This window comes from Mus caroli, unplaced genomic scaffold, assembly GCF_978045245.1.
Source record: "Mus caroli unplaced genomic scaffold, Mus_caroli_1 scaffold_10, whole genome shotgun sequence".
Taxonomy (NCBI): domain Eukaryota; kingdom Metazoa; phylum Chordata; class Mammalia; order Rodentia; family Muridae; genus Mus; species Mus caroli.
In genome coordinates this window covers 61,374,285-61,401,507 of record NW_028227265.1, presented here as the reverse complement: position 1 = coordinate 61,401,507, position 27,223 = coordinate 61,374,285, and the positions used below count along the sequence as shown (strand labels likewise).

Here is a 27,223-nt window from a genome sequence, read left to right as displayed (position 1 = left end):
ATCTGAGAGGGGTCGGTGCATATGACAGGGTCCCAAGTGTTGCCTCCTGTGACCTGGGGAGTTGCACTGTTTGTGGAAATGGCAATACCTTTACCAGGAGAACCTGGTCTGTGGGACAGTGGCCTCCAGGTGGCAGTAGACACGAAGTTTTATCTTACCTATGTTGATGAAGTCTGACCGGTACTGACATGTCATCCCAAATCCAAAGTCCCTCCAAAATCCTGTTTCCTTCTTTATGACCTGCAAGGAAGAGTATATAAAAGTGGTTTTCACACATTTAGATGAGCAGAGCTAAAAACCAGGCAAGATGGGAGTGTGAATGTGTTCCCGCATGTGAGCATGCGCATGCCAAATGAAATTACAATAAGCTAACTAAATCCAAAGTGGAGCCTTGTGTTTTTGGGCACCTCTGGCTAGGTTGTTTCTAGGGTGTAGGCATGACAACATGCACTCTCTCACACAATAAAAAACAACCTCAGAGAGCAAGTTTTTTCAGTGGAGCCATGGAAAACCACCCACGTCTGGCCTGGTCCCAGTGCCAGGGAGAAGTGAGGTCAGGCTTGTCACACAGGCCTGGGCACAGAGCCAGCAAAGGGCTCAGGAAGTTGAGAAGAGGCCCCAGGAACAGCTTGGAATTCACAGGCCAACACCAGAGAAAGAGAAGAAATACCCAAGAGAGACTCCAGTTGTTCCTGGCCCCCTGGCCCTCACTACCACTGGCTGGCAGAGGAAAGGGTAGGGCTAACAGATGAAGCTACTCCAGAAAGCTCATGCTGGAAGTGCCAGCCCACAGTGACTGCAAAAAAACAGAGCAACACAGCTCTGCTAGGTTTCTTCCTTTGGAGAAAAATTCCAGCAAATTTGCTGAAGCTACAAAATATAAACAATAATAGAGGTTGCCATGTGCACACACATACACACACGTACACACACACACTTACACATACCCAGACCCACATCCACATGCACAGATGCAGGCACACACACATTTGTCAAAAGTAATTCTGAGAATAGAGTTGAAATCCTTATAGGAACTTTTCCCCCATTATCCTTGTAGTTCCTATAGGTGCTGAGAAGTCAGGAAATCACCTCCTTAGACAAGGGAAAGAGAGGCCTTAGGAGGGTCTGTAGTACTGATACAAGGCTCTGGGTATTGTTCATTTGTAACAGTTCATGAGAGGAGGAGCAGTCTTGTTCCAGCTCCACCACTGGCCACTTTTTTTTTTCATAACTTTTCATTGATTCTTGAGTTTCACATCATGTACCCAAGTTCCACTCATCTCCCAGACCCTTTGTATCTGCCCTCTGTCCTCTGCCATAGCAATGCCCACCCCTGCACACAAAAGAAAATAAAAAACAAAACTAGACAAAACAGAGCATAGAAAACATCTTGTCGTGGAAATGGTAGTGCGTCCCACAGTATACCCTTGAGTTCACAGTTTTCCTTGTAAATGCACATTGTAAGGAGTCATTAAACTGGTTTGAGGCCAACCATCAATACTGCACCCTCACCTGGATTTCTCTTGGTTCTCCTGTTGTTGCCCTGTGCCATGGAGACCCTGCAGCTTTGCATCTGTAGGACTTAGCCTTCCACATGCACAAGCACATGAGGTAGATTTTGGTGTGGACCAAGTCAAAGCCCTGGGTCTGGGCCTTCGTGGTAGCTGAGCTGGTCGTCCCACCAGCACTCGTGTACCTACACTACCTGTGTAAGCTCTCTAGCACTGGTCTGGATAGCTCACCCAATGCTGCAGCCCACAGAGGGCAGGGTCAACTCTCCTACTTTCATGCCCTTGGAGCCATGTTACCAGCACCCAAGCCACCAGAGCCAACTCTGTGCTGCCCAGTCAAGGTGCTGGACCTGATCTTCTGAGTGGTGTAGCTCATGAGGGGAAGGACCAGCTCTCCCACTTTCATGACCCCAGGGTACTGGCCACTTTTTTTTTTTTTATTCTCAGACAGGCCTCTTCATTTCAAGGCACCATTCTCTTTCCTATCTGATGAAGAACTGAGAATTATAAATCATAGTTAAAGAGTTTTCCAGGTCATGTATTACTCCATGTTCTAGAACCTTCCCACAGCCTAAATTATATCCAATAAATGTCTTGCAAAAGAGGTAATGAATCATAAACATTCTTTTATCAAGAGTTCAATAGTGCACAGTCTATGTCAGGCTATGAATGCAAGAATTTGACCATGATGATGCTCTGTAACATTCTGTCCTGAAGTTGGGAGGACTCAGGAAGTTCCACCTACCACTGTCCAAGGATTTGTGTGCAGTTAATAGTTGCTGAGGTGAGAAAAAGAGATCTCTACCAGTAGTGTCCGGTGGTGTAGGCACTGGTAAGGTACAGACAGTGCTGCAAATAATGCCCCACCCGTGCCCCTGCAGGCAACCCTGGTGAAACTCATCAGGTCACCAAACAAAACAACAGATGTGGCAGCAGAATTAAAAGTTTGGGAAGACTGCATAAGGCAGGAAAATCTGGAGATTCAAGATGGAGACTGAGTAGATTTTTAAATGGATTTTGTTCCTTCTCTATTAGGTAAAATGTTCTATTGCAGTCAACAGCTCAACATCTATGGTCCAAATTTCTAAATATCTCACAGACATGATGTGGAAGAGAAGCACCAGTATCCAAGCTTCAAATATTTGGCTGGGCTCTACATAGGATTTACGAGACTGCTCCATGCTGGAAGAACCACCAGGCAGAACTGAGGAGGAAGCGTAAGACCCTCCCAAGAAGCAGCTGCCATAAAATGTTGGGCTGGATCAAGGTTGTGCTGAAGGACATAGCTGGAAGGGTGATAACCATCTGCAGTGGTGTGATAGGAACATACCTATTTATGCCCCAGGGGCTGCATTATAGAAACAGTTACTTAGTTGGTTTTAAAGCTGGTAAGCCACAGAAAGTCACACTGGGAAGAAGCCGCTGAAATATAGGCTTTTGTGGAAATGGACATGGTTGTGCCACAGCGTGTAATTTCAGAGCAAGATGGATTTCACTTATTAGAAGGTCTACCACCACAGCTGGACCAAGTCACTGACTGGACCAAGTTACTGGAATGTTACCCTTGGGGAGCAGCCTGGCAGAAAAAACTCTAGAGTTCCCTTCTGATGGGATGGCATCATATTACTGCTGAAGACTCTACAAAAGGCACAGAGGGCTTCCATTCCACTACCCAGGCCTGCCTGCTTCCTCCTCCTCCTCCTCCTCTCCCTCTTCCTCCTCCTCCTTTCATCCTCTTCAACCCTCTACATCAGTGGTTCTCAACCTTCCTAATTCTTCAACCCTTTAATACAGTTCTTCATGTTGTATTGACTCCCAATCATAAGATTATTTTTATTGCTACTTCACAACTGCAATTTTACTATTTGTGAATGTAAATATCTGTGTTTTCTGATGGCTTTAGGTGACCCTGTGAAAATGTTTTTCAACTCTAAAAGGTTGACAACCTACAAGTTGAGAATTGCTGTTCTACACAGTCCTGTTTCTTGACTTCCCAAACTCCCCAAACTCCCCAGACTCACAGGCATCCAAGGTATCCCTACAGGCTCTGCTTGGTCACCAGTCCCTTGCTCACCATTGCTCAGAGCAGTCACCCTGACTCTCTGGGCCAATGCCAATACAATTGCTAGTACCCATTTTCCCTCTATACTGTGACCCTGGCTTAACATCTCTGTAATATGAGCAGTTCTCTGAAATGTGAAATGAGCTCATGGATATATTTGTTTCTCAGTTTGTTGTCTTCACCTACCACCCTTGGAGAATAGCAGTAAGGAACTTAGTCCCCTATGTCTCCAGCACCTAGAACACTACTGGCCACACAGCTGTGCAATTAATAAATACTTCTTCAGTGAAAGGAGAAGGAGCACTTTTAAGGTAACCATGACTCCTGGCTTCAAGTGGAAATACAAATGGCTTCAAGTGAGAGACACTTGATAGCAAGTATCTCATCAAAAGCATAGGTGGTCCACTGGTGACAATTGTTAGGACTGGACAGATCTAGACCAATAGTCAAAAGTGTCCTCACCTTCTTGAGACCTAAGGCATAAAGTCTGACTTAAAACACATTGACTCAGGCATAAAGAATTCTACCTATCTGCCCAAATGTTAAAATATATACTCCAATGTTCCTACTACTGGAATGACTTACAAGTTTTCCACCTTTTTCTCTTGCTCTGAATTTCATTGGTCAATCTACAGGAGCCACTGTCGCTTTAAGGATGTCCTTTGGACAGCTAGCCTCCTGTCCACTCGTTCTCCAGCAGCTTCCTACCCCACAGAAGTTCACAAAAGACTGTGGGCCCAATTATACCATAAAAGGGATGTATTTCAGGTCGGGTCTTCCCCATCAAGTTTCTAGAATCACAGCTTTGTGGGCAAGTCATGTGACAGGGGTAATTATTTTTTATTATGATCAAAGCACAAAACACTAATCAGCAACTCTCTCTAGAGCTGTGGGAACACGGCTGCCCTACACCTGCACAGGTAGCCTGGAGCACAGGCAGTTGCCTGTCTGATTTAATGGTGTTAGGTTGGACAGAAGCCTATGAAACAATCTGAATCTTGAAATCAAGTAGGTTAAAAAAAGACTTCAGACAGAGTATTCTATCTAAATCAAAGAGTATGTTTCAAGAACCAACGCTAGATCTGACCAGCCTCCTACATCCTAGAAATTGCTGGGAGCTGGGTGTGCTTACAGGCACATGGCCCAGAAACTTACACAGGGTGCTGGGCTTGTTGTAGCCATCTTTAAATTCTGAACATTTTGGAACAAGGGTTTGAATTTTGGGTTTGCTCTGAGATGTTTTACTGATATTTCAGGTCCTACACATGAATATGTAAGTCCTTGAATTGCAGCAATTTCTAGGTAGCACCATGCATTGTGTACTCTTTATTATCTGGAAACTGAAGGGCCAGTGAGCGCACTGCAGAGGGTTCTGGAAGCAAAGGCTGTGTGTCCTCTTCTTGAGACGTCTTCAAACTCAGGCAGAATGATTTCCTTGAGTTCATTCAATCTGTCATAGCAGAGCTAGGGGCTGGGATTCCCTTGAATAGTCTTAAGTAATTTTTTTAAAGAAATAATGTATTCTGGAGCCATAGAGTCTCCAGAATTTATTTAATAGTAGACTCAAATCTCATTTCTTCCCAGATCTTCACAGAGCCTTATTTTCACACGTCTCATTGGTTTCTGGATAAAGGATGGTTTTATTTTCTAAAGGTTTCAGGCTGGACATGGATTCTCCAGGTTTCTCCTGTCTGGGATCTAGACTCATGGTCCTCCTAGAAGCACACTGAAGCCAAAGAATACATTTCCTTCAGCGCATCATTCTCAGTCAAGCTTAGCCTCACGGTGTAGCACCTAGATCTCTCCCTCTCCCATGCAGCAGCTGCAGGAGTCCGAGACACGGTGGATTTATACCCTCTGAGCCCAGACTCGCGGATGTGTGAATTGAGATGCTGATGTCACTTGCCCATGTTGAGAATTATGGGAGATTACATGGTCACAGTGAGAGATTCTCAGATGGCATCTGGTAACATTACTTTTGCTATTTAGTAAGTGTAGGCTTTCTGAGTAAACAAAACCAGTCTGCAAGGGTACACTGCATATACCATGCTCAGTGGGCATGCTAAAAACTGAAGCATAGGTCAGTGCTTAATATGGTCAATAATTTACCCCCACCCCTCAAAAAAAATCTCAACTAACTAAGGAGCTGAGAACTGGCTTCTTGATAAAGTGACTGCTCCACAAATACAAAGTCCTGAGTTCGGACCCCTGGAACTCACATATAAAGCTAGGTATAGTGATATGTGTACCTAAACCTACTGCTTACTGTCTGCCCTGGCTAGTTAGATCAGTGAGCTAAATATTCAGCGAGAGATATTGAAGGAGGAGGAGGAGGAGGAGGAGGAGGAGGAGGAGGAGAAAAAGAAAAGGGAAGGAGGGAGAGAGGGAGGGAGAAAGGAAAGAAGGAGGAAGGGAGAGACAGAGGGAGAGAAACAGACACAGAGAGAGACAGAGACAGACAGACAGACAGAGAGAAGCATAAGGTGGGAGGAAGAAGCAGGGCCTAATAAAGAATAGGAACCACATAAGAGAGGATGATAGGAGGAAAAATATGACTTAAAACATTAATACATGTATGAACTGCAAATAATTAAAATTAGGTGGGACAATAATCAGTGAAGACACTTGATACCCACCTCTGGGTTCACACACAAACTATTTTGGGAGGTAAAGAGGTGCAGGTGTAATCACAGGGGGGATGAGGAGGACAAAGAAGCAACACACCCCATAATCAAGGGAGTCACAAAGAAAGAGGCTTAAGTGGGAGGGGCTACTGCACAGCAGGCACAGAGTCTACAACCGGGAAGGTGGTGACCTGGGGGAACAAGGACAGCATTCAGAGACCACGAGCAGGTGTGCTACACAACAGCAGGCTAGCATGGGTATTCTGGAGTTGGTGCCATCTGCCAGGTGGTGGGGTTGATGGAGGACAATTAGTCCCAACAAGAAATCAGAGTCTGCAGTCCTGTGCTTGAGCCAGCCCATGCTGGCTCACCAGATTTGTACACATCTCTTCACAGCTGTATGCCCTGTGGTAACACATTGGTTAGCCGGGAAAAAAAAAGCCACAGTGGGATTATTTACACACCATGAAAATTGGCAAATACCATCACCAGGGCATTTTCCCCCCCTTCTTTCCAAGAGTGGGTTGCCAAACATTTGCTAGCATGCCACTGGCTTTATGCCATAAATGCTTTTTTAAAAGAGAAGTGGAGTTAATTTGTTTATTCAAAGCCAGCCTCTGGCAAGGAAAGGGTAAGGAAAGACCGGAGTGTGGGGAGGGTCGGAATCTAAAGATAGAAGAAGTAGGAGGCTTCTGTGGGGACCTAAGCCAGAGCTGACAGGCAGAGCCAGCAAGGTGGAATGTTTAAAGTGAACACTCATTTAAATGACAGTCGTCCCTTCCTGACACGATGTTTCTGCATTAAAGCACCAGCAAGTTTCATCTCATGGCTTAAAATTCAAAACATTAAATATTAGTATGAAATCCCACAGTGTCACTTATTACTAATGACTCGGATGCAGAAGTTTAAAAAGAAAGTCATCTGTACACACACAAAAATCCTTGCTTTCATCTGCAGGCAAAACAGAAAATGACAGGGCTGATAACGGTGAAAACTCTTAACTGGGACATTGAGCAGGAGGTTTTGTTTGCGGGCTGTTGGGAAAGGTTCTCTCTTGTTTGCATAGGTAAGTAACTTTTATTACAGCCCCATTCTGAACCTTCATTGCCTGTCTCATCTGAGGTACTGATGTGTTCCAGGGGAGGCTATCAAGGATTTGCGAATATCCACAGTCTCTTTCTAGACTGAGTCAAAATGCAGCCTCAGGAGGAAATCTCTCCTAATTTATCCACCTCCAGCCGTTACTTTTTATTTTATGGTGTCTTGCTACCTACACATTCTGTCTCCGGTATACTAATTTCTGTAGTTTGATGCTTGCCCCTAGAATTCTCGCTAGGCCATTTCTTTTATGTATCAGATCTCTAGGGGATGCTCAGCAGGTCTAGTCCCCTGCTCAAGAGGAAGGATATAATGGTGGGGGCTGAGCTCTGTCACTCAAAGACCTTTCCATCTTAGTTTTGGGGACAGATGTGTGTGTGTGCCTGTGTGTGTGTGTGTGTATATGCTGGTGTCTATCTGTGCTTGTACAGTTGCCTGTGGGTGTTCATCCATGCTTGTGTAGAGGTCAGAAGTTAACTTTGGGTATCTTCTTCTATCACTCTTGACCAGATTTTTTTTTGACACACATTCTCCAATGAACCTAGAGCCAGCAGTTTGAGATAGTCTGTCTAGCTAGTGACTGACTCACATCTACTGGGATCTTCCTGTCCCCATCAGATCCCCAGTGTCAGGGTTTCAGGCATGTGGCTCTCACCTGTCCGGGGTGGGGTGGGGACCTGAATACAGGTCCTCATCTTTCACAGCAAGCACTTGATCCTCTCTGAGCCATCTCCCTAGCCTCTGCCTATGCAGCCGTGGATCAGTCGTTCTACCTCTATAAAGGATGGTTGAGAGATGTCTCATCAATCAGGTCTGAGTATATGAAACAATAACAGTTCTTCTGACTCCTGCATCAGGGTATGGACCAGACCTTTATAGGCAGCAAGTGATACAGTTTGTCTTGGGACTGTAGAGATGGCTCACCAGTGAAGAGGTTTTGCTGCTCCTCCAGAGGACCTGGGTTTTGTTCCAAGGACCTGCATCAGATATAACTCCAGCTTCAAGAGATCTTTTACCCTTCTGCACTTACACACATAAGTACAAATAAAATTTTAGAAAATGACTTGTTTAATGAAGGACATAATCACACATTTCTCTGGGGAATGGGAAGTCTTCAAATTGCATTTCACCGAACTAGATAATTTTAAACACTGACCTCCAAATCAGCAGCTTTATGAACTGGGGGAGAAGTCAATGATGCCTTCAGAAATAAATGTCAAAATGTAGGTTGACTCGGGGCTGCTAGCTGTGGCCGTGGGGATCTGAGTTATTTCTGCCTGGACTGCCTGTTCGGTGGGTCTGACAATTCTGCTTCTACACTGTCTGTCTTTCTGCCTTCTATCCCACCTGCTCTCAGCAGGATGGACTAGAAAGGACAAAACCTTTAGATTATGAAATGAAAAAAATTCCTTGCAAGCAAATAAGGCCTTTCTGAGTCTGAACTAGGAGAATTAATCACTGCCAATGTCAAATGTAAAACAGAGCCTTAATTGAAACCAAAGGGACTTTTATTCTTATTGGTTGAAAGAAAACAAATACTTTATTCCATTTTTTCTTAGAGTCCCAAGAGAAGCTTATGACTCCTGGGATGGGAATCCAGAAGCCTTTGTCCTCAGGAGACTTATTGCTCATAAGTAGAAAACTGGCTCTTAGGCTGTGACACTGAGTTCTTTTCCTCTTCAAAGCCTAGAGAGAGATGTAGCCCTCACCCCACTACATTTGTAGTGCTAATATTTGATGGAGGAAGAGGAGACTGTTTATGCACTTTCTAGCACGAGCCCAACAGAATCATGCTAGGACATGTATTAGATATGACCCTCCTCCCTCTAGAAAACACGCAAAGGTGCAGGGTTCTGTAAAGAATCGCATTAGCTGTGAGAATCGCATCACCTGGGGAGGGTGAAGGGCAGGGGACAGGCCTGGAAGGAATGGGGTTTTGTTACTTTTGCAAACTTATCGCAGAGTCAACTATGCAAATGAACTTTGCAGACCATGTGTTTTCAACCCATGTGCCCTCCTTCCATGGGCCTCGAGGAGAGTTAGTTCCATCATGTTGGCATGTCTATGTCCCAGCTGTACAAGGGTATTCAGTGGGAAAAGCATGGCGTTTTCATGCTTGCTAACAGGACACAACAGTGTCACAAATAATCTCCCTGCTGGAAAGATCACCCTGAGAGGGGTGACAGAAGGGTCTGCTCTGTGCCCAGGGAGCCAACAATACAGTATACTCCCAGGTACAGTCTCCACAGTTTTAGTTACTACTGTCAGCTGAGGCCTGAAAATATTAAATGGATAATTCCAGAAATGAGGAAATTATGTTTTAAGTAATGCTTATCTTAGCATATTATTATAATTATTCTATATTATCATTAGTCATTGCTGTTATTCTCTCACTGCTAATGTATAATTTAAATGTTACTATGGGTATAAGAACAGAGAAAGCCACACAATACACAGGCCTTGGTATTACTTATGGCTTTGTATTATTCATTATTCCAGATACCCAGTGGTAGTCTTGGAGCATAGCCCGCATGCATAAGGGGACACCATTACAATAGCCTTGGACAAACATGAGGATTCTCTCCTGGTTTCTCTCATTTCCCATTTTCTGTTCTGCTTCAGCGGTTGGTGATAACAGAGATTGAACAGGTCTTACTGCTCTGTGGTTCCACAACCCATCGCCTGTGCAGCCAGGATCTTGGCAGAGAAGTCTCTCCTATTTTCTGGAAAGCTACCTTTGTGGGGACACCAGTGATGCCAACATCTACCCAGTACCGGGATGTGTAGCAGTGGTGATAGGATGGAGTGAGCCAGGAGACAGGATCAGATCTTTGCTCTCCACTGACTCCCTGTAACCGTGGCACGAGCCACCCCTTTTTATCATCTGATTTCACCTAAGAAACAGGAGCATCCGCCTCACTTTTCTTGCTAGATTTTATAATGGTAAAGAGAAAGCATGCTCTAGCATCCAGTAATAGTAGTTCCTAAAACGATAGAGGAAAACTATGAAGGTGTGAAATTGCCCTCCTGTAAGGCATTGCTTTTCTTTATTTTCTGCTTTAAATATTGCAAGTGCGTTGAATCAACACGACACCTGAAGCAAAGGCCGGAAAATCTGCCAAACGTAAAAGCCACCAAGGGGATCAGTCTGCAGATGCCCGCTCACCGCGCCTCACAGTCAGGTGCCCCCCGTAATGAGCCACAAAGAGGCCGCCACACAGGCATCTGCAGGGTCATTACTCACCAGCTGCTGTCCTAGCGGAGGGACTGCATCGTGATGGCCGTAGATTACGCCGGGGTTATACTGACTGAACAGGACCGGATAAAATACCTTCTTCCCTGCAAACCAGAAGGCAAGCATCTGCTTAAGAGAGTGGCTCTCGTCCATATGCACGCAGATGCCTGAAATAGCCCAGGCATTTACATCCATTCTCACTTGTCTCGTCATTCAGCTCTAGACTAGATCTCAGAAGTAACCCACCAGCTAGACCATTACGTGTATTTCTAGAGCCTTTCTGTCTTCCCAGGATGAGAATATATTCAAATTGTTTATAGTCAATGGTTGGAATTATATTCCCCAACGGGATGTGAGTGGAATGCCATGCTGTCTCCATCCTTAAACACTAATTCCTAGCTGGCAAAGGAGATCAGGAAGACCCTGGGCAGCAGAGGGCTCAATGTAGCTGCCCTTAACCAATATATCTGGAAGAACTGCCATATGTTAATAGCGAATGACCACAGCAAGATTCTTAGCTAATTGTAGCTGTGCCTAAGTCCACAGATAGCATTTTTGTATCTGTGGTTTCCTCCAGCCAGTGTCTCGGTGCCAGCCTGTAGCTACCTTTCTCCCTTTAGAGGTGAGTGGCTTTTCCAGGCTCATGTCCTCCGACGTACTGTCTCTCCTGTGTGTGCCCCACTCATCTGATTTGCCAGTGGTAAACAGAAAAGGGCACAAGACAGAGTTCCAGAATTAGTGTGCCTGAGAGGCCCAATGGGCAATACCCAAGGATGAATTAAACAAGATCACCTTCCTTGTCTTTGTTACTGGAGGGAAGTGACTCTCAGTCCTGAGCAGAACATCAGAGGGAACTGTACACAGAGCAGTTGCTAAGTGAAAGAGAGAGCCGAGTGACAGAAAGTGGTAAGAACGAGGCAACACGAACCTGGCTGTGTGTTCAGCCTACAAGTGTTGAGGAACTCCGAGGTGAAGTAGATGTCTACATCACAGAAAAAGAGCAGGACGTTACTTCCCTTCCAGAAGCGGGCTCCAATATCCAGTCCCTTTCCCCGGGAGAATTCTCCATTCAGTTGGATGAAGGTGAAGTTTCTGAAATTGGCAGCTCTAGGAGGTAGGGAAGCAGAAGGTCAAGGATTGACTCACTAGTACAGTTTCCAGGAAGACAGAGTCCCTGAAGAAGTGCACAGCCGGGGCCAGCCCACTCGGAACATTCTATTACCCAAGGGGAGTGTGCCCACCGAGCAAGGACAGAGTAGCCAGACTGAATAGACACCACCGGGGTTCAAAGGACAGGAAACACCTAGCAAAGATGTTTTGTTTTGTGGCAGAGCCTTGCTGTCCAGTCCAGGCTGGCTTTGATTTTTTAATCTTCCTTCCTCAGAGGACAATACAGGTATATGCTACAATGCCCAGTTTCTACTGAAATTAGTTTTTTAAAGTTAATGATGTGTACATGTGTGTACAGTTGCTCACGGATTCTAGAAGAAGGTGTTAGCTCCCTGGAGCTGGACTTACAAGTCGTTGTAAGCCACCCAGCATGTGTGCTGGGGACCAAGTTTGGGTTCTCTACAAGAACAGTATGTTCTCTTAACCACTGATCTATCTCTCCTGTCCCTAACGAACTTTCAACTTGGATTTATTTCTTCTATTTCTGCTGCTTCTTCTATACTGAGACTGCTATCGTTATCATAAATGGACATTTGTAGTGATGGCATTTGCAATTGGTAAAGGAGAAACAAAACCCAGAGACATCTTCATGAATCCTGGGCCACTCAAATAATCCTGGTACATAAAGCTCACTCTCTGTAGAATCCAGCTTCCCAGCGTCTTCTTATCTGAATTCATGCTACCAGGAGCCAAGGAACCTGTTCTTCATGTGTGTTGCCCCAGACAGACTGAGATTTATCTCCCTCCCTCCCTTCCTCCCTTTCATTTTTCCTTTCTTCCTCCTTCTCTCTCTCCCTTCGTTTTTCCTTCCTCCCCCTTCCTTCCTTCCTTTCTTCCTTCCTTCCTTCCTTCCTTCCTTCCTTCCTTCCTTCCTTCCTTCCTTCCTTCCTTCCTAGCTTAGATACAGCAGCATCGCATGGTAGGAAAGAGGACCACCCTGCAGATAGAAAGCACTGATGCATCAGACCTGGCAGCATTGCAGGTTCGCTTTGTGAGGAGGACCAACTCATTCCCCACTCTGTTCTTTGGTTGCTTTATTTGCATAAAAAGAATAATAACAGTCTCCATTTTAGAGGGACTATTTTAGTGGTGGCAAAAGGATCTGGCAATATGAGCATCAGCCCCTGCCATCGTCGGCACAGGTACGGATTCTCAAGCCCAGGCTGCTGGAGCCAAGAAGAGTCTTTGCTGTGCTGAACTGCCCCCCAAAGAGCAGAATCTTCAGAAAGAAGACACGCCTGGGCAAAACATAATTCATTTGGTGCAAGAGGGACCTGGACAACCTTCCAGCAGGTGGAGTGAAAGGCTGTATTCAGTCTTCTTCCAGCTCCCATATGCCAAGGGGGCTGGCATCTGGCAGGTCTCCTTGTAGACTCCATCCATCTTTGATCATGGCTTGTTTTTCCCTCACTCCTTGCCCTTCCTACCTTGGCCCAGTCCCACCACTCCCCAGCTCCTCCCCATCTTGGCATATTCAGCAGACACAGATGGAAAGTTATTTCCATTATTAATAGTTTATCTTCCTTGCAACTCTCTTGGGTGAAGGGCAACACAAAGTAGTTAAGTCCTAAGCTTTTCACACACCAAGTGGTGCTAGGATCTGGGGATTTGATCACAACAACCAGTTTCACTACGCTTCTGTGACTGACTGTCTTCTTTCAGATCTCAAAGGAAGCTTTGGTGTTTTATCTTGGAAATCTATGGGCCCAGCCTAGTCTCGGTATTACTGCAGACAGGACCAACAGGACAGACAATCTAAGATCCAGGTGAACGATGTGAAAACCATGCTCTTTGAACCAGAAATCCAGAATCCAGGGCCTGCAACTGTGCCTGCTCCCTACCATGTGCACACTGGATGTCTAGGAATATGTGCGAACCCAGATTTATGAATAGAAGTTCGAGTGCGTCTAGCTCTCACTGTGCTTCTAACTTATTTGGATCAAGTCTCTTGCCTCTGCCACCTTTCTCCAAAACCTCTTGACCTAATTCCACGGCCCCTTCAGCTCTGACATCCCCCTCGACTGAGTCTTCACTTACTTCAGCCCTGTGATTTCCACTACTCCTTTAGAGTCTTATCTGCAATCCTTTGCTCAGAGGGTGGTGGTGGGGTGGGGGTGGCTCCAGCCCTGTTTCTTTGATTAGCACAGGGACTATGTTCCAATCCTTTTCAGAATTACAGCTGGCACTAGTTAAGAAAAAAAATCCAACTCTGTTTCCATAAACACACAGGTGCTGGGAGGACCTGGAAGGAAGCCTCGAGCTCCTAGAGGTTTCTTTAGCTCCGCTGTAAGTCGCCAGAGCCCATGTCCTCCTGACATGTTTGTTTAGCTGCCAAGGGAAACTTTACCTGAGGGAGAGGTCTGGATTTCACCTGTTCATCTAGGGGACTTTCCAGCCAGTTCTCCTGGAGGCCTTATTCAGGGTCTGTCTTGTTCAATTGTTTCAGTTTTTATACCCTCTGAAATCATGTCTCCTGAACCACAGGGGTATTTGCTATCTCCTTTACAGAGTAGGAAAGTTATCGTTTCAAAACACAGAGCTCCTTCAGATCATATCTGACTCATAATTTAAAAGGTAACTCTCCTAAGGGGGTTTTTAAATTTTATCATGAAAGATTTTTAAATATAAAAGCTTATTTATTTATTAGGTTTAATGAGATAGGATCATGTTATGTAGACTAGGCTAGGCTCAAACTGAGAATCTGCCTTCCACCTAAGGTGTGGGGTTACAGGAATGTGCCCCACACTTGGCTTAAACATGCTTCTCTTCTGCATGAACATGTCCTAAGCAGCCTTTCCTAAGGCAAGAGGCACACAATGTAACATTCTTCAATGTTACATTGGAAGATCAGGGACAGTCATACCTTAGCCTGGGATAGCTTGCAGTCAACCTGTGCAGATACTTTCTGAAGTCAAGTCACATTGAGCAGAAGAATGCAAGGTGAGTGGTAGGAACGCCTGAGCTAACTGTGTTAAAGACACAACCACCTATAAGAGATACAATGGCAAACCCAAAGCAAGGAGATAGAGAACGACTGGATGCTACAGAGTTTAAGAGGGAATCAGCAATCCGACTCATCTGCCTGCCCAACACACAAATAAATCTGCCTTGTTCTGTACAAAAACTCTTCACACCCTGGCTCAAGCTGCTTGCCCCAATAAACACCTTCATCTGCTCCAAAGCATCAGAAGCAAGGGGAGGGGCTGGGGCTTGCATGACAGCCTTTGGAAAACTTGGAGGGACATCCATGGCACTAGTGCTTGAGATGACCTTAATTTATTTGAGAGATTCGAAAAAGCCTTTGAATGTTAACCTCTCTGCCTGAATGTGTTGCTTCTATAGAAAAATTATTCTGGAAACTAGGTCCAGAGAAATGCTTTGTCCACCTTCATGCAGCAGCAATTTGCTTTTTCCTTTTCACAAATGCTTTCTACAAGATAAGGTATTCCCTGTGATTTCCAGGGCACTACCCATTCCCAATGTGGATCACAACCAGTCTCCAGTATACACTGACAGCCCCAGGAGGACATGACATCTTCTCTGTATGTGCATTGCTTACACAATGGGTAGTACTGGGGCAATGACACATGAAGCCCAGCAGCCTGTGCCCATGCCTCACAGAACTCTGTCCTCTACAGTCCTTCTTGGTCCGTTCATCTACCTTGAGCATGGCAACCCAGAGACAACTTTCCTCTGGCCTCCTCTGAAGCCCTGATAGCTCACCAGGTCCTGATCAGTGGAACTCATTTACACAAATAAAGCAGGGTGGGGTTAAAATCAGCAATGGCCCAGAAAGGACAGTGCTGCCTCTGTCATCTACCTATGGGTACCCCTTGACTGCCAGGATAGCAAGACCTCAAAGTTCATTGTGCAGTGACTTCTACACCTGAGAAACCCCATGGCCATGAATGTAGATCACTGAGTCCACATGCAGGCATTCAGGTCTGCTGGACACCTGCTCAACTCGGGTGACAAGGCAGTAGATGCTCATGACAGATAAATCAAAAAGGTATGCACATGACTGGGACCACGTTTCTTCTTGTGATCCTTTCCCAGTAGATACTGTCTTCATATTTTTCTGTGAAAGAGCTCTTTTCATGCCTTTCAAGCACCTCTCTGCAAACTAGAAAGACCTCTCTGGGCTTGCTATAGAGTCCTGCCCCAGTCATCCTTGTATCTTGATACCCTATTGTATCAAGCACTCCAATGAACAAGAGGCTTTAGCAGGTTAGGATCCTTTCAAAGAAGCAACTCCACAATGCCCCCCCCCCCTTCAGAAACTATCCAGTTCTGGCTCATAAGTAGCACACAGAGGGACAAAGGAGAGACTAAAACCACTCTGCACAGCAAGAGATGAGTAAGTAGAAATGACTAAGGCTCTCCTGCTACTTCCTGAAGAACTTGCTGTCTGGAAAGAGCTTTTCCTACAAGGGGAGTTCAGCACCCTCAAATGCTAACCAGGAAGTTCTAACCAGGAGGAAAATGAGTAAGAGAAAACCAAGCTGAGAAAATAGCATGCAAATTATTTTGAAATATTTAATTTACTCTCACAATGAAACACAATATTTGATGACGTGCCTACAGTTGTGGCAGAGCAAGAAACAGGCACTAAGCGTGGTAAAATGAGGGCTCTCCATCTCCCTAGTATGTAAATTTCTATTATGGACACATAAAAGGATTCATGATTTATTCCTAATTACATCTTGTATTTCTTAATAATTGAGAAAATGCTTGAATTTCCCACTCAGTTCCTTTCTTTGATATAAGTCTACTACTGCATGGGGACCTCTCGGTTTCATGCAGTCATTTTTGTAGAGGTTATGATGACCTGAGAAAGCCATTGCTTCTGCTGCTTTTAATTCCCCTAATTGCCTTGCATTTATTTCTCCAAATGAGAAGATTAAAAGTGATAAAAGACCTTGCTGTCTCGTATGGTTGGTTCTAATACAGGAATTTTCTCACAAGTGTAAAGAAATTGTCTTAATGTGACACTTCCCTTTATTTAAAAAAATACCTTAAAATTTTAATAGAATCTAGGATTATAGAAAATGTGTAATTTAAAACCTTACCCCGTGTAACCCTAAGTATCAAAATGTTTTATGGGCTCTACTGTCAAATGAAGACATTTGCATGCAATGAATAATTGAAAACTAAACATACAATCATCCCTGTTTTTTTTTTTTCTGTAAGCATTTTCAATAATAAATTTTAAATTCTCAACACTCTGAGCTTATACAGGTTGGTTTTTGTGAGTTTCTATAGGGAACTCAGGTATTCCTTTCTACTAAATCTAAAGTTTCTTGTAGCTTTGTAGCTCTGTTCATTCAGAAGAGAAGACGGAAGCCTTTGAATCTCGAGTAGCAGGGCGGAGCACTGCTCATTAGGGTGGACCCTCTTAGGCCAAAAGAGGGGGTTGCTTTATCTTTTATGTTCTTTCTTTTTGTAGTGTATGCATGCACGTTTTGTTTTATTTTGAGTGGGAAAATCAAAGTCTGCTTTGGCAGACCCTAAACAAATTTGCTGATATACAGAAAAACACCAAGAGAGCAAAATCCAGGAGGAGGTCTTGCCATACAGTTTTCACAGGAAAATGAAGAGCGGGCACAAGAACACAGTGCGGAGATCTTGGGCAGGGTTGGGAAGGAGGTGAAGAAGGAAGTGCGGCTTCCTTCCCACTCAAGGAACCCTGGCCCATGAGACATATAGTAGCCATGGTTCTATTTGTAAGTGTGGGAGAGCCAACACACAGAATCTGGACCATAGCTGCAAGGCTCTGATGTGCAGGGGAACACATTCCTTCATTCCTCACTTCTGGTTTCCTTCATCTACTTGTGGAGGTTTGAATGAGAATTGTTCTCCTCGTGGGCTCATGTGTTTAAGCACTTAGCCATCAGCAGATGGTAAGGTTATGCAGCCTCACTGGGAGAAGTCTGTCTGTCACTTAGGGGACAGGATTTGAGAGTTCATAGCCTTTCCCTGCTTCCAATTTGTTCTTGTTTCCATGGTCTGGTTGAAGAGTGTGAAAAGTCATCTCTCTGCTTCAACTCTCCACTGCCATTCCTCCCCTACCATCAAGTACTCTAACCCTCTAAAACCATAAAGTAAAATAAAACTCTTCTTTCTGCTGCTTTTGGTCACGATGTTTTACTACAGGGAAATAAGTAATACAGAGCTCATTGCACAGACTCAGCCCTTTTAGTCTTTCCTTACTCTCTAAAGCATGAACCGATGACTCCTGGCTCCTTTCTCTGTCTCTGCCATGAGGTATGCTTGCCTGGCCCACACTTTGCCCATATGGACACTGACATCTGGATAATTCCTCAAAAAGCCTGGATCCAGCTGGCCCAGCACCGTGTCTGTCATAAAATCGACCATGTGCTGGCTCTTTTTTTTTTTTTTTTGGTCTGGAGTAAGCAATGGATTTGGTATTCAATGTCATTGAAAAAAGAGAAAGTAGTTCACCCTGTATGGGCTGCAAGAGGAATATAAGACAGAGGTTGAGAGACTGGAACAACATCTCAGCCATTAAGAGCCCTTACTGCTCTTGCAAAGGACCTGGGTTTGGTTCCCTGCACATATCATAGCATGCTACTTTACTGCCTATTATAGCTGAATAGTATTTCATTGTATGGATATTTCAGGTTTTATTTTTTAGTATTTGTTTTTTTGTTTGTTAGACAATGGACATTTGAGTTGATTCCACCTTGCAAATTGATAATAATACCACTGAATATTTGTGCACATTTGTTTACATGTTTATTTTCAATTATTTTGGGATTTACAGAGGAAATGAAATTCCTAGGTTAGAAGATAATTCCATTCTAAATCATTTTTATGATTTAGAACTCTTATCCAGTAGCTGCACCATTTTCCATTTCTGCCATCAGTGGTCAAGAGATCCAGTATGTCCACATTCACAATGACATTTGTGATTATCTGACTGTGGGATTTTAGCAGAGAATTTACATGTGGTCCTCTCACTCCTCTATACACACAAATTCTCCCCTCAGTTATCTGGATGAAATCTTCATGAAATGGCAAAGATGTGATGATGGCTTGAAATGCCATCACACACTGTGGTAAGGCAAGCACATGACCACCACCACAATTACAAGCCTCCTTGTTCCCTCATATATATAGGGTAGAACAGTCTCTCTCTCTCTCTCCTCTCTCTCTCTCTCTCTCTCTCTCTCTCTCTCTCTCTCTCTCTCTCTCTGTGTGTACATCCAGAAATCATAAATGTATATGCATGCTTGTTATGTACAGGTGTATGTGATAGCATAACATGTGTCTGAGTATGTGCCCAGAAGCCTGAAGTCAACATCAGTTGTTTGTCACATCAGGTGTCCATCTTATCTTTTGAAACTAATTGTCTCGTTGAAGATAGTGGTCACTGACTGGCTAGCAAGCTCTGAGGACCTTCCTATCTCCACGCCCCCTTCCAGTTCCAGAGTTATAGGCACATATGACCATACCCAGAGCACTGGAGATCTGAACTCAGGTCTTTATGTTTGTACATAAAGGAGTTGCTCCCCATCTCTCAATGTCTCATTGTTAGTGCCTCAATTCTCAGATACAATTGCTCTAAAAGGTGACTCTGTGTGACAATGATGAACGTGTCGGTGCATAATTCAACTCCAAGTTACAATTTTTAAAATATCCTATTATCCCGTTCCAATCAAACGGCCTCATAGACTGGTGCTGCTCAGAGGGGGCCGTGATCAGATACAACGGTGCATGAGGAAACCGAAAGACCGGTTCTCAGGCTGCATCCCAAGCCTGCTGACTCAGACTATCTGGGGCTGGGCCCAAGTTATTCTGGATGTTACAAAGCATTCAAGGTTATACCAAAGCTTATGTGTATTTGAGAGCTATTGGATTAAGCTTCTATTTGAGAACAGAAGCATCCTGGGAACATTTGTAGATTAAGAATCAGGCACTGTGAAGTAATTTGTGCTGTTTTCTGTGGTAGGGGCTTGTAAACATTTTAACTACAATCTTTACAAAGGAACATACTGTCTTCATATCACAGGGCATGTACGTGTGTATGCACATAGGCATGCGCAATGAAATTAGTGTTTCATCAAACAATGTGTATCCTTATTACCTGTGATTCATTTGGAAAATTCGCAGCCTACTCTACTCTATTTTTCAAACACACTGGACTAAGCCCACTGAATCGATTTTGTAATCCTCTAATGAATCACAAACCAGAGTTTGCAAAACACCAATCTGCAGCAATCAACTGAAATACAAAGCTCAACTGAGGAAGTATAAACTCAGAGGAAGAGAACATAAAACATTGCAAACTAGTCATTAAATAAGACTTTATTTTTAGATATTCTAAAAATGTTTGCATTTAGCTGGATTTAGAACAGTTTAATTACAATACTGATCTCCGAATGAAGGGGATTTCATTTAGCCTGATTACAAATCTCATTACCTTCAACTAACAATTATAGATCTTAGGAGGGCACTGAGGGGCACTTGGCTCTCTCACGTGACTGGAGTGAAGACATCAGGAACGAGCTCTTCACTGAGCTTACCCAGTTTCATCAGCTATGAAAGAGGGCTGATAACATTACTCACCTCAAAAACCCAGACACAAAGGGTCGGAGAGCCTGGGGAAATAGAAGCCATGTGGTGGCCCAATTCTAGCCATAGCAAGTGGGAAGCAGAGAAAGGGAGTCACAGGAACAAATGGTTAATCAGGCTTTTGGAAACCTCTAGCTCTAAGTTCAGTGAGAAACCCTTCATCAATACATAAGGAAAAGAGCAATTGGAAAAGATACGTAATGTCAACCTCATGCCTACACACACATGTGTGCATATACCTATGCACATATATGTGAAAATGCATACACATTCATATCACACATACATCCATGCACCAAAAGTTGTTATGAACATTTAATGAGGTTGTTCATAAAATAACAGTAGTTGAAAATAAAATGCCATTGAATAAGCATTCTTTCTACCTTAAAAGAATAGTGATGATATCTAAGTAACGGACAGAAGTGTATGTGTGTGTATGTGCATGTGTGCGTGTGCATGTGCATACATTTGTGCTATTGTATATCCAAATCCAATAATTGCTTGGTAGTACCTTTCCCTTGATGAACAAACTTGTGTCAGGTGCTGGGGTTATGAGGACAAATAGGATATATTGTCATTTACTGAACAACTTATAACCTAGCTACAAAGTGTAACTCACTATACCATATAGCATATGCCTAACATAAATGTTGTTGCCTTTATGACTAGTGTTCAGAGAGGATAGGTTCAGGAGTAAAGAAGAGCTACACAGATGATCTGACGTTGAGAGAGAAGTGGAGGTTGAATAAATGGGGCAAGGGATCACTATGATCACAAGGACAAGAAATCCAACGTGATCTCGGCAAGGATGTGTCAGAGAAACAGTCTGAAAGTGTCAATCCAGCCACTATAGATCCCAAGCATCCCAAAAATTCCACCAACTTGGTGTATGCCACCATGGGCATCACTGGCTTCAATATAACAGATATCAGCAACACAGAGAAATGGGGTGCAAATTAATTTTGCTTGAGCTTATATAGCATTCATTACTTTAAATCACAGGCCCCAGGAGTAGTTTTCTGCATGTAATGGATTCACTTCTGGGTATTATCCAGTATTTCAGGTGCACCATTCTGTAGGACTCAGGTGGCTTTGCTACCCTTGTTCAGATACAATACTTTCTTTACCAACTAAGAGACATTTTGAGACTTCTGCTCGCCAGGTAGTGCAACGGTGCCTTGCGATAAGTCATTCTGTGTTCTAAAAAATTCTGTTTTTTTTTTTTCAGGCTATGCATAGTCTTGAGACACTGCACTTTTTGGTAAAGATGTGTTTGTATTTTATGTATATGGAAATCTCTCTCTCTCTCTCTGTGTGTGTGTGTGTGTGTGTGCGCGCGCGCGTGCGTGCGTGTGGTGTGTCATGTGTGAAGTTACCTATAAATCCCTTGGAGCTAGTTACAGGTGGTTAAGAGTCACCTGTAGCTGAGTACCCAGTGCTCTTAACCATTGGGCCATCTTTCTAACCCTATAAGCAGCTTTTGTAAACCTTTTGAGAGTAGAGGATAACATGGCCCCTGGATATATTAGGAAATACCACCACATGTCTGGAGTGCCGTACATACTGATACATACCTTTTCCCTAGTAGCGAAAAGGATGCTGCCCTCTAAATCTACCAGGGTGGATTGAGACTGTAGGGGCACATTGGTATATTGAGATCTTACCAGTGAATCCAGACCTCAAACTTACTGGACATGCCAGAACAGAGAAAGTAAATAACTCCCTCAACTGCACCCCATAAGTGTCAGATACCTAGCACTGAGATGACCATTGTTCCACATTGACTTATCATCGGATTCTTGCTGTGTGTATCAAGAACCAAGACTGTTGCCAGGTCTTTTGGCTTAGCTCTGTCTATGGCTATTGATGTGGCCTGCTTGACTGCCTACCTACCCACTTCCTTCCTGTCTGGACTTGAATCCACTATTGCTTGCTCTAACCAGTTTTCTACTCTCTTTCCTCTACAGTTGATTATATCTTCATTCTGAAAACTAACTCTCCTGTAGCTCAGTACCTACAACACCAGTATCTTTATAATCCTGTGTTTTTTTCTTGTGAATACAAAGTCTACTTACACTTCTCTGGGCCCACTTCTAAAACCTATTAAAGTCGGCTTCATCCTCTTATATTCCTTTTGTAACTTTATATAGGCATATAGAGGTGGATTTACGTACTACAACTCTATGTACTATGTGGTGTTGAGAATCCATGTACTGTATGGTGTCAAGACTTAAGATTAAAAGAATATGTATTTGCCCCAGTCAGAATACCAAGGTAGACAAGATCATCTGACTAATCGATACCATTAGAACTGTTACACCATGGGATAGAGAGATGGCGCAATAGTTAAGAGAATTTTCTAGTTTTTCAGATTACCAAGGTTTAATTTCTAGCCTTCACCTAGTACCAGTACCACCAACTGTTGTGATTCAAGTTCTAGGGGGATTTAACATCTTCCTCTGACCTCTGAGAGCACCAGAAATGCAGACACATGAAGGCAAAATATACATACACATATAAAAATAAGCCTCAAATACCTTGTGAATTTATTGCTATTCAATACATTTGAACATTGTAGAAAGACAAAAGTGCATTATGCAATGTTTGTGGAGTCAGATGCTTATTGGCATTTAGTAACCTGGAAACCTGACATGGGAGGAATTACTTGAGAAAAGTACTTAAGCTTCCAGTCCCTAGAAAGAACATTTCCTATAACATGTCTAAACTAGCCTTCTCCTTGTACGTACTCTTTTTATAAATCTTAGTCTGTGTAAGCATTAGCAAGTGTCCCAACATCCATTGAGAAATGAAAAAAGTTCCAAACCCAATAGGATAGGATTCTGTGTGCACCCTGGAGTCACCTGCCCCGGCAGACTTTAAAATACTTTGGAATGGAGCTTGCCTGCAATTCAGTATGCAGCCTCTAGGGGTGGCTACCACATCTTTTCTACCTTGATTGCAGGTGTGATGCTCCTGGAAAACTTTGCAAACAATTTTGTCCAGGAATGGATACTGGCAAAGATGCTTAGCCTAACCATCTGTGGTCTCCATCATTGAGCTGAGAGGGGAGGGATACTGCAGTGCATTAAACTCCAGAAATTTCCACTTCAGTTACATCTAGGGAATCCAAGTATTTTGTTATATTTAATCTTCACACACAGGCCTTTACTACTTTCAACTCCTGTTGCTTTAGGATAAGAGCGAACAATTTTCTTTTTCTATAAAGACCCAGGTAGTAAATTGTTAGGGTCTGTGAACCTAACAGTCCAAAATAATATATAAATCAAGAGACCTGCTACATCCAATAAAACTTTATTTACAATAACAGATGTGTGGGGGGGATGGTCTTAGAGCTACAGCTATAGCTGGTGATCTCTGTTCTTTGGAAGTTTGAAATTTTAATTGTGGCCATTAACACAAGTCTCGTGACAACATGAAAATAAACACTGGAAGTGTTCTCCGTCTCAGAAGTCATTCTTCAACTGCCATCCAATTACCACTTATCAGAAACTCAAAACAGACTGTCCTGTTTATATCTAACCACATGGACCTGTTCAGACTAGTTCTGCTGCTGAGTGCTATTAAAGCAGCCAAAACTTCACACATATCAGAGCTATTCACCTGACTTTTTCTGCACACCTCTATGACAAGCAAGCATAGAGCAGGACTGTTCCATGCCGGCTTCCTTCTTTGTATAAGATTCCATGGATTATTTCTCTTGAAAGAGAAAAAGAATTCATGTTTGCTGCTTCTCAATACCCCCTAGACACTCTGCAATTGATCAATGAGTTATGAACATACAACCCCAGGCCTAAAGGTTTTGATGAAGTAATTTCTGTTCACTGGATATGTTTAGTCAAGGATCCTACCTCAGTCATCTCTTCTGGGTGTCCCCTGATGTCTTTAAATGAATAATGGATGAAAGGCAAAGATGAAAGGGTGAGACCATTTACTCTGTGCATGAGATTTAAGCCTGAGTATTGCTCTTAGACTGTCAAGCTGTGGCTGAGTAGGAGTTCACTGCACAACTGCGTTCTCCCTAAATCTGACTATGAATATGTGAAAGCCCCAAACCTGAGGTGCCAAGAGGGGTTGCCTTCAGTTATGCATGAGCTCCCAAAAGCCTGTGTTTCATGCCTTTACCATGCAGGGCAGTTTATGTCTACTGTCAAAGTCATCACCCTGACACAAATAAGACCAGTGTCAGATTGAGTAGTCTCCTGAAGAGGGAAAGTTCTAAATTCCCCGTGCCTAGTCAACAATCAAATTCCCAGGTTACCCCATATTAAGTAAAACTAAGCAGATATGGGTCTGGATGTACAGACCCACCCTGGTTGCTGTGACTCCTGGCTACAGTGCCACATGCTACTTACTTGGAAGTGTTTTCAAGTATTCCTTTGACTTCATTCATTTCTTCTTTCCCAAAGTAAACAACGGTGAGATGAACTCTCCCATCCTGTTGGATGCACATCTCCCTGGAAGACAAAGCACATATGTGTCTGGTCCTGTCTGCATATTTACCTTAAGACGCAAACCAATGTTCCCCCTCCGTCTGCCTTCTTCTTTTCCCTTAATATTTTATAAAGTGAAAAGAGACTTAAAGTAAACTCAAGACAGAAGAGAATGGCACCCTGGTTGGACACTCAATTTTTATTTATCTTATCAGGAAAATAGATACATTTAACTATTCAGATATGATAAATAAGATATCAGATGTGAGATATCTTAGAGTCACCCTACCACTTGATTGGAAAGGGTCCTTGGAGGCATCAAGTTGTCCTGGAACATGTTCTAGGACGTCTCTGGGGTGTAAGACATTGGTTCTATGTTACAGAAGAGAAATCTAATGTCCAGAGAGGGTAGAACAAGAAGCTTTGCCTGTGGATGTTTCCCTTGTGTGAGACAAACAGTCTTCATTACCGAGTAACCCACAGTACACCATCATTCTTTGGTTTAAGCTGTGGGAAGCCTTGGAAATATCCATCGTCATCTGGACTGTTAAGGAAACACCAGTTAGTACCTTCCATGTATCCCACTCTTTGAAGCAGGTGGAAAGAAACCTCACTCCTCATGAAGTAGACATATATACCCACAGGCCTAGAAGTTTTGATTAAAAGATTTCTGTACAACTAGAAGGAACCCCTCTCAGCATCCACCAGTTGTGATCTCAGATCACAGGTCAGTCGTGTCACCATAGGCAGGAAAACAGAGCTTGAACACAACTGACTATGCCAGCAATCTGGTGATTCGGGGGTCCTAACAAAGCAGCCATTTGGCTCAGCACTCCCACATCCAGGTCTTTGGCTCTTGACTGGTCTAGATTCAATCCTTACCAAAGCTTATGTGTTACTTTCTATGTCCTTTTCTTTTAAACATACTGTCTAGCTAATCTGCTAGGTTTGTCTGAGGGTTTGCTCTTCAAATGAAAGTGTGTGTAACTGTATGTGTATATACATGTAAATATAAATAAAAACATGAATAAATATTTATATGTATATGCATATATCATATCCTACATATATATGCTTACATACATGCCTATGATGCATGAATATATCTACATACATGTGTATATGTTTATGTAGATAATACAAAATGTTGTTTTCTGGGAGCCAACAGAGAGAGATTCTGCTGGTGGGATGGTATTTTGAGATATTTTGGTATTTCCTGCGCGCTCCTTCCATTGTTAACATTCAAACAATAATCTAAGTCATAGACTCCAGAAATATCTTGGCCTTATTTATAGAGGTCAAATTACTAGATGTTTTTTGTTATAACATCCAAAAGGAAGAGCCACATTCCTGGAGTTGCTGGGAAGCATTGGGAACAGCAGAAGCAATGGTCCCTGCCCTAGAAAAATGTAATTGGAAGATAAAATGAACTCAAACCAAGTCATCAGATAGGTAGAACGCAGGAAGTGTGATATGTTCTCAGGGTGAATTGGGACTTGGAAGATGGGAAGAGTTCAGAAAGGATGGATTAAGAATGAAGAGATCTGTAAGGGACATCACCCTGACACCAAGCAACAGGCATGTAAGGCTCAGCCTGGCTTCAGGTGTACCTCCGAAAAAGTCCCTGTACAAGATTCCCTTAGCAAACTTGCCAGATATTGCTTCTGCTTCTTCCACCAGAGTGGAAGGAAATAGTGCACACAGGCCAGGTGCTGGAGAACTTGTGCTTTAACACTATATGTGTTAGGGAGTGCAGGGGATCTATCCCTGCTGAGCCTGAACTAAAGCGTCCTGAGTTTTTCCCACTACTATCTTTGCTGCCTCTGTCTTTGGTGTTTCTAAATCAAGGGAGATAGATCAGACCCTTAAACAGCTAGGTTAGGATGACAGAAAGATAAATCCAAGCTTGCTCTGTATCTGCTTCCAGTTCTCCGTTTTAGGTTTTTGTGAATTCTTTTCTTCATTCATTCAACAAGTATTTGTTGACAATATAGCACATGCTAGACACTCTACCAAGGGAATCTGAAATAACAAGTAGGACTAGCATGTCTTCTCTTGAAGAAGTTTCCAATCTCCTAGGCAGAACTCACAAAAAGAAACCACTCCTCCCTGAGATTGTGCAAGTCCCACTACTTACGTCTGAATGGTCTTTGTATTTTCCAAAACTTTTTCCATGTGACTGCCCTGTCCTTGGCAAAAATCTATGGGAATATGTGTGATTAGAGGAACATGTGCAGATGTGGTTTGTTTCCGAGATAAAGATTAAAAAGAAGTAACAAATGATAGTCTCATGCCATATACAGACTTCTATGTTTACCCTGTTCATCATTTGTATTTGGACAATGCTATCTACATTGCTAAGGTGACAGGTCTGTCTGCTTTTGTGAGCATGTCCCCAGGGATACTGTGGTAGGGTGGTCAGGGAAACTATAAATGGTCGCAGGGAACTCAGGTCTTGTCACCCCCTCTCAGGAGCA

The 27,223-nt window shown here is 43.3% G+C and overlaps 1 protein-coding gene across 6 annotated transcripts in view; it reads right to left on the bottom strand.

Annotated features, from left to right (window-relative positions):
* The window catches only part of Csgalnact1 (chondroitin sulfate N-acetylgalactosaminyltransferase 1), a 359,628-nt gene that overhangs the window by 5,182 nt on the left and 327,223 nt on the right, over window positions 1–27,223 (bottom strand). For all 6 annotated transcript variants that reach the window (XM_085843930.1, XM_085843931.1, XM_085843932.1 and 3 more), the window contains 4 exons: window positions 24,669–24,770; window positions 11,459–11,637; window positions 10,540–10,634; window positions 159–240 (listed from right to left, as the gene is read on the bottom strand). In XM_085843930.1, the coding sequence (XP_085700056.1) occupies window positions 159–240; window positions 10,540–10,634; window positions 11,459–11,637; window positions 24,669–24,770 (458 nt within the window). The remainder of the gene's footprint in view (window positions 1–158; window positions 241–10,539; window positions 10,635–11,458; window positions 11,638–24,668; window positions 24,771–27,223) is intronic.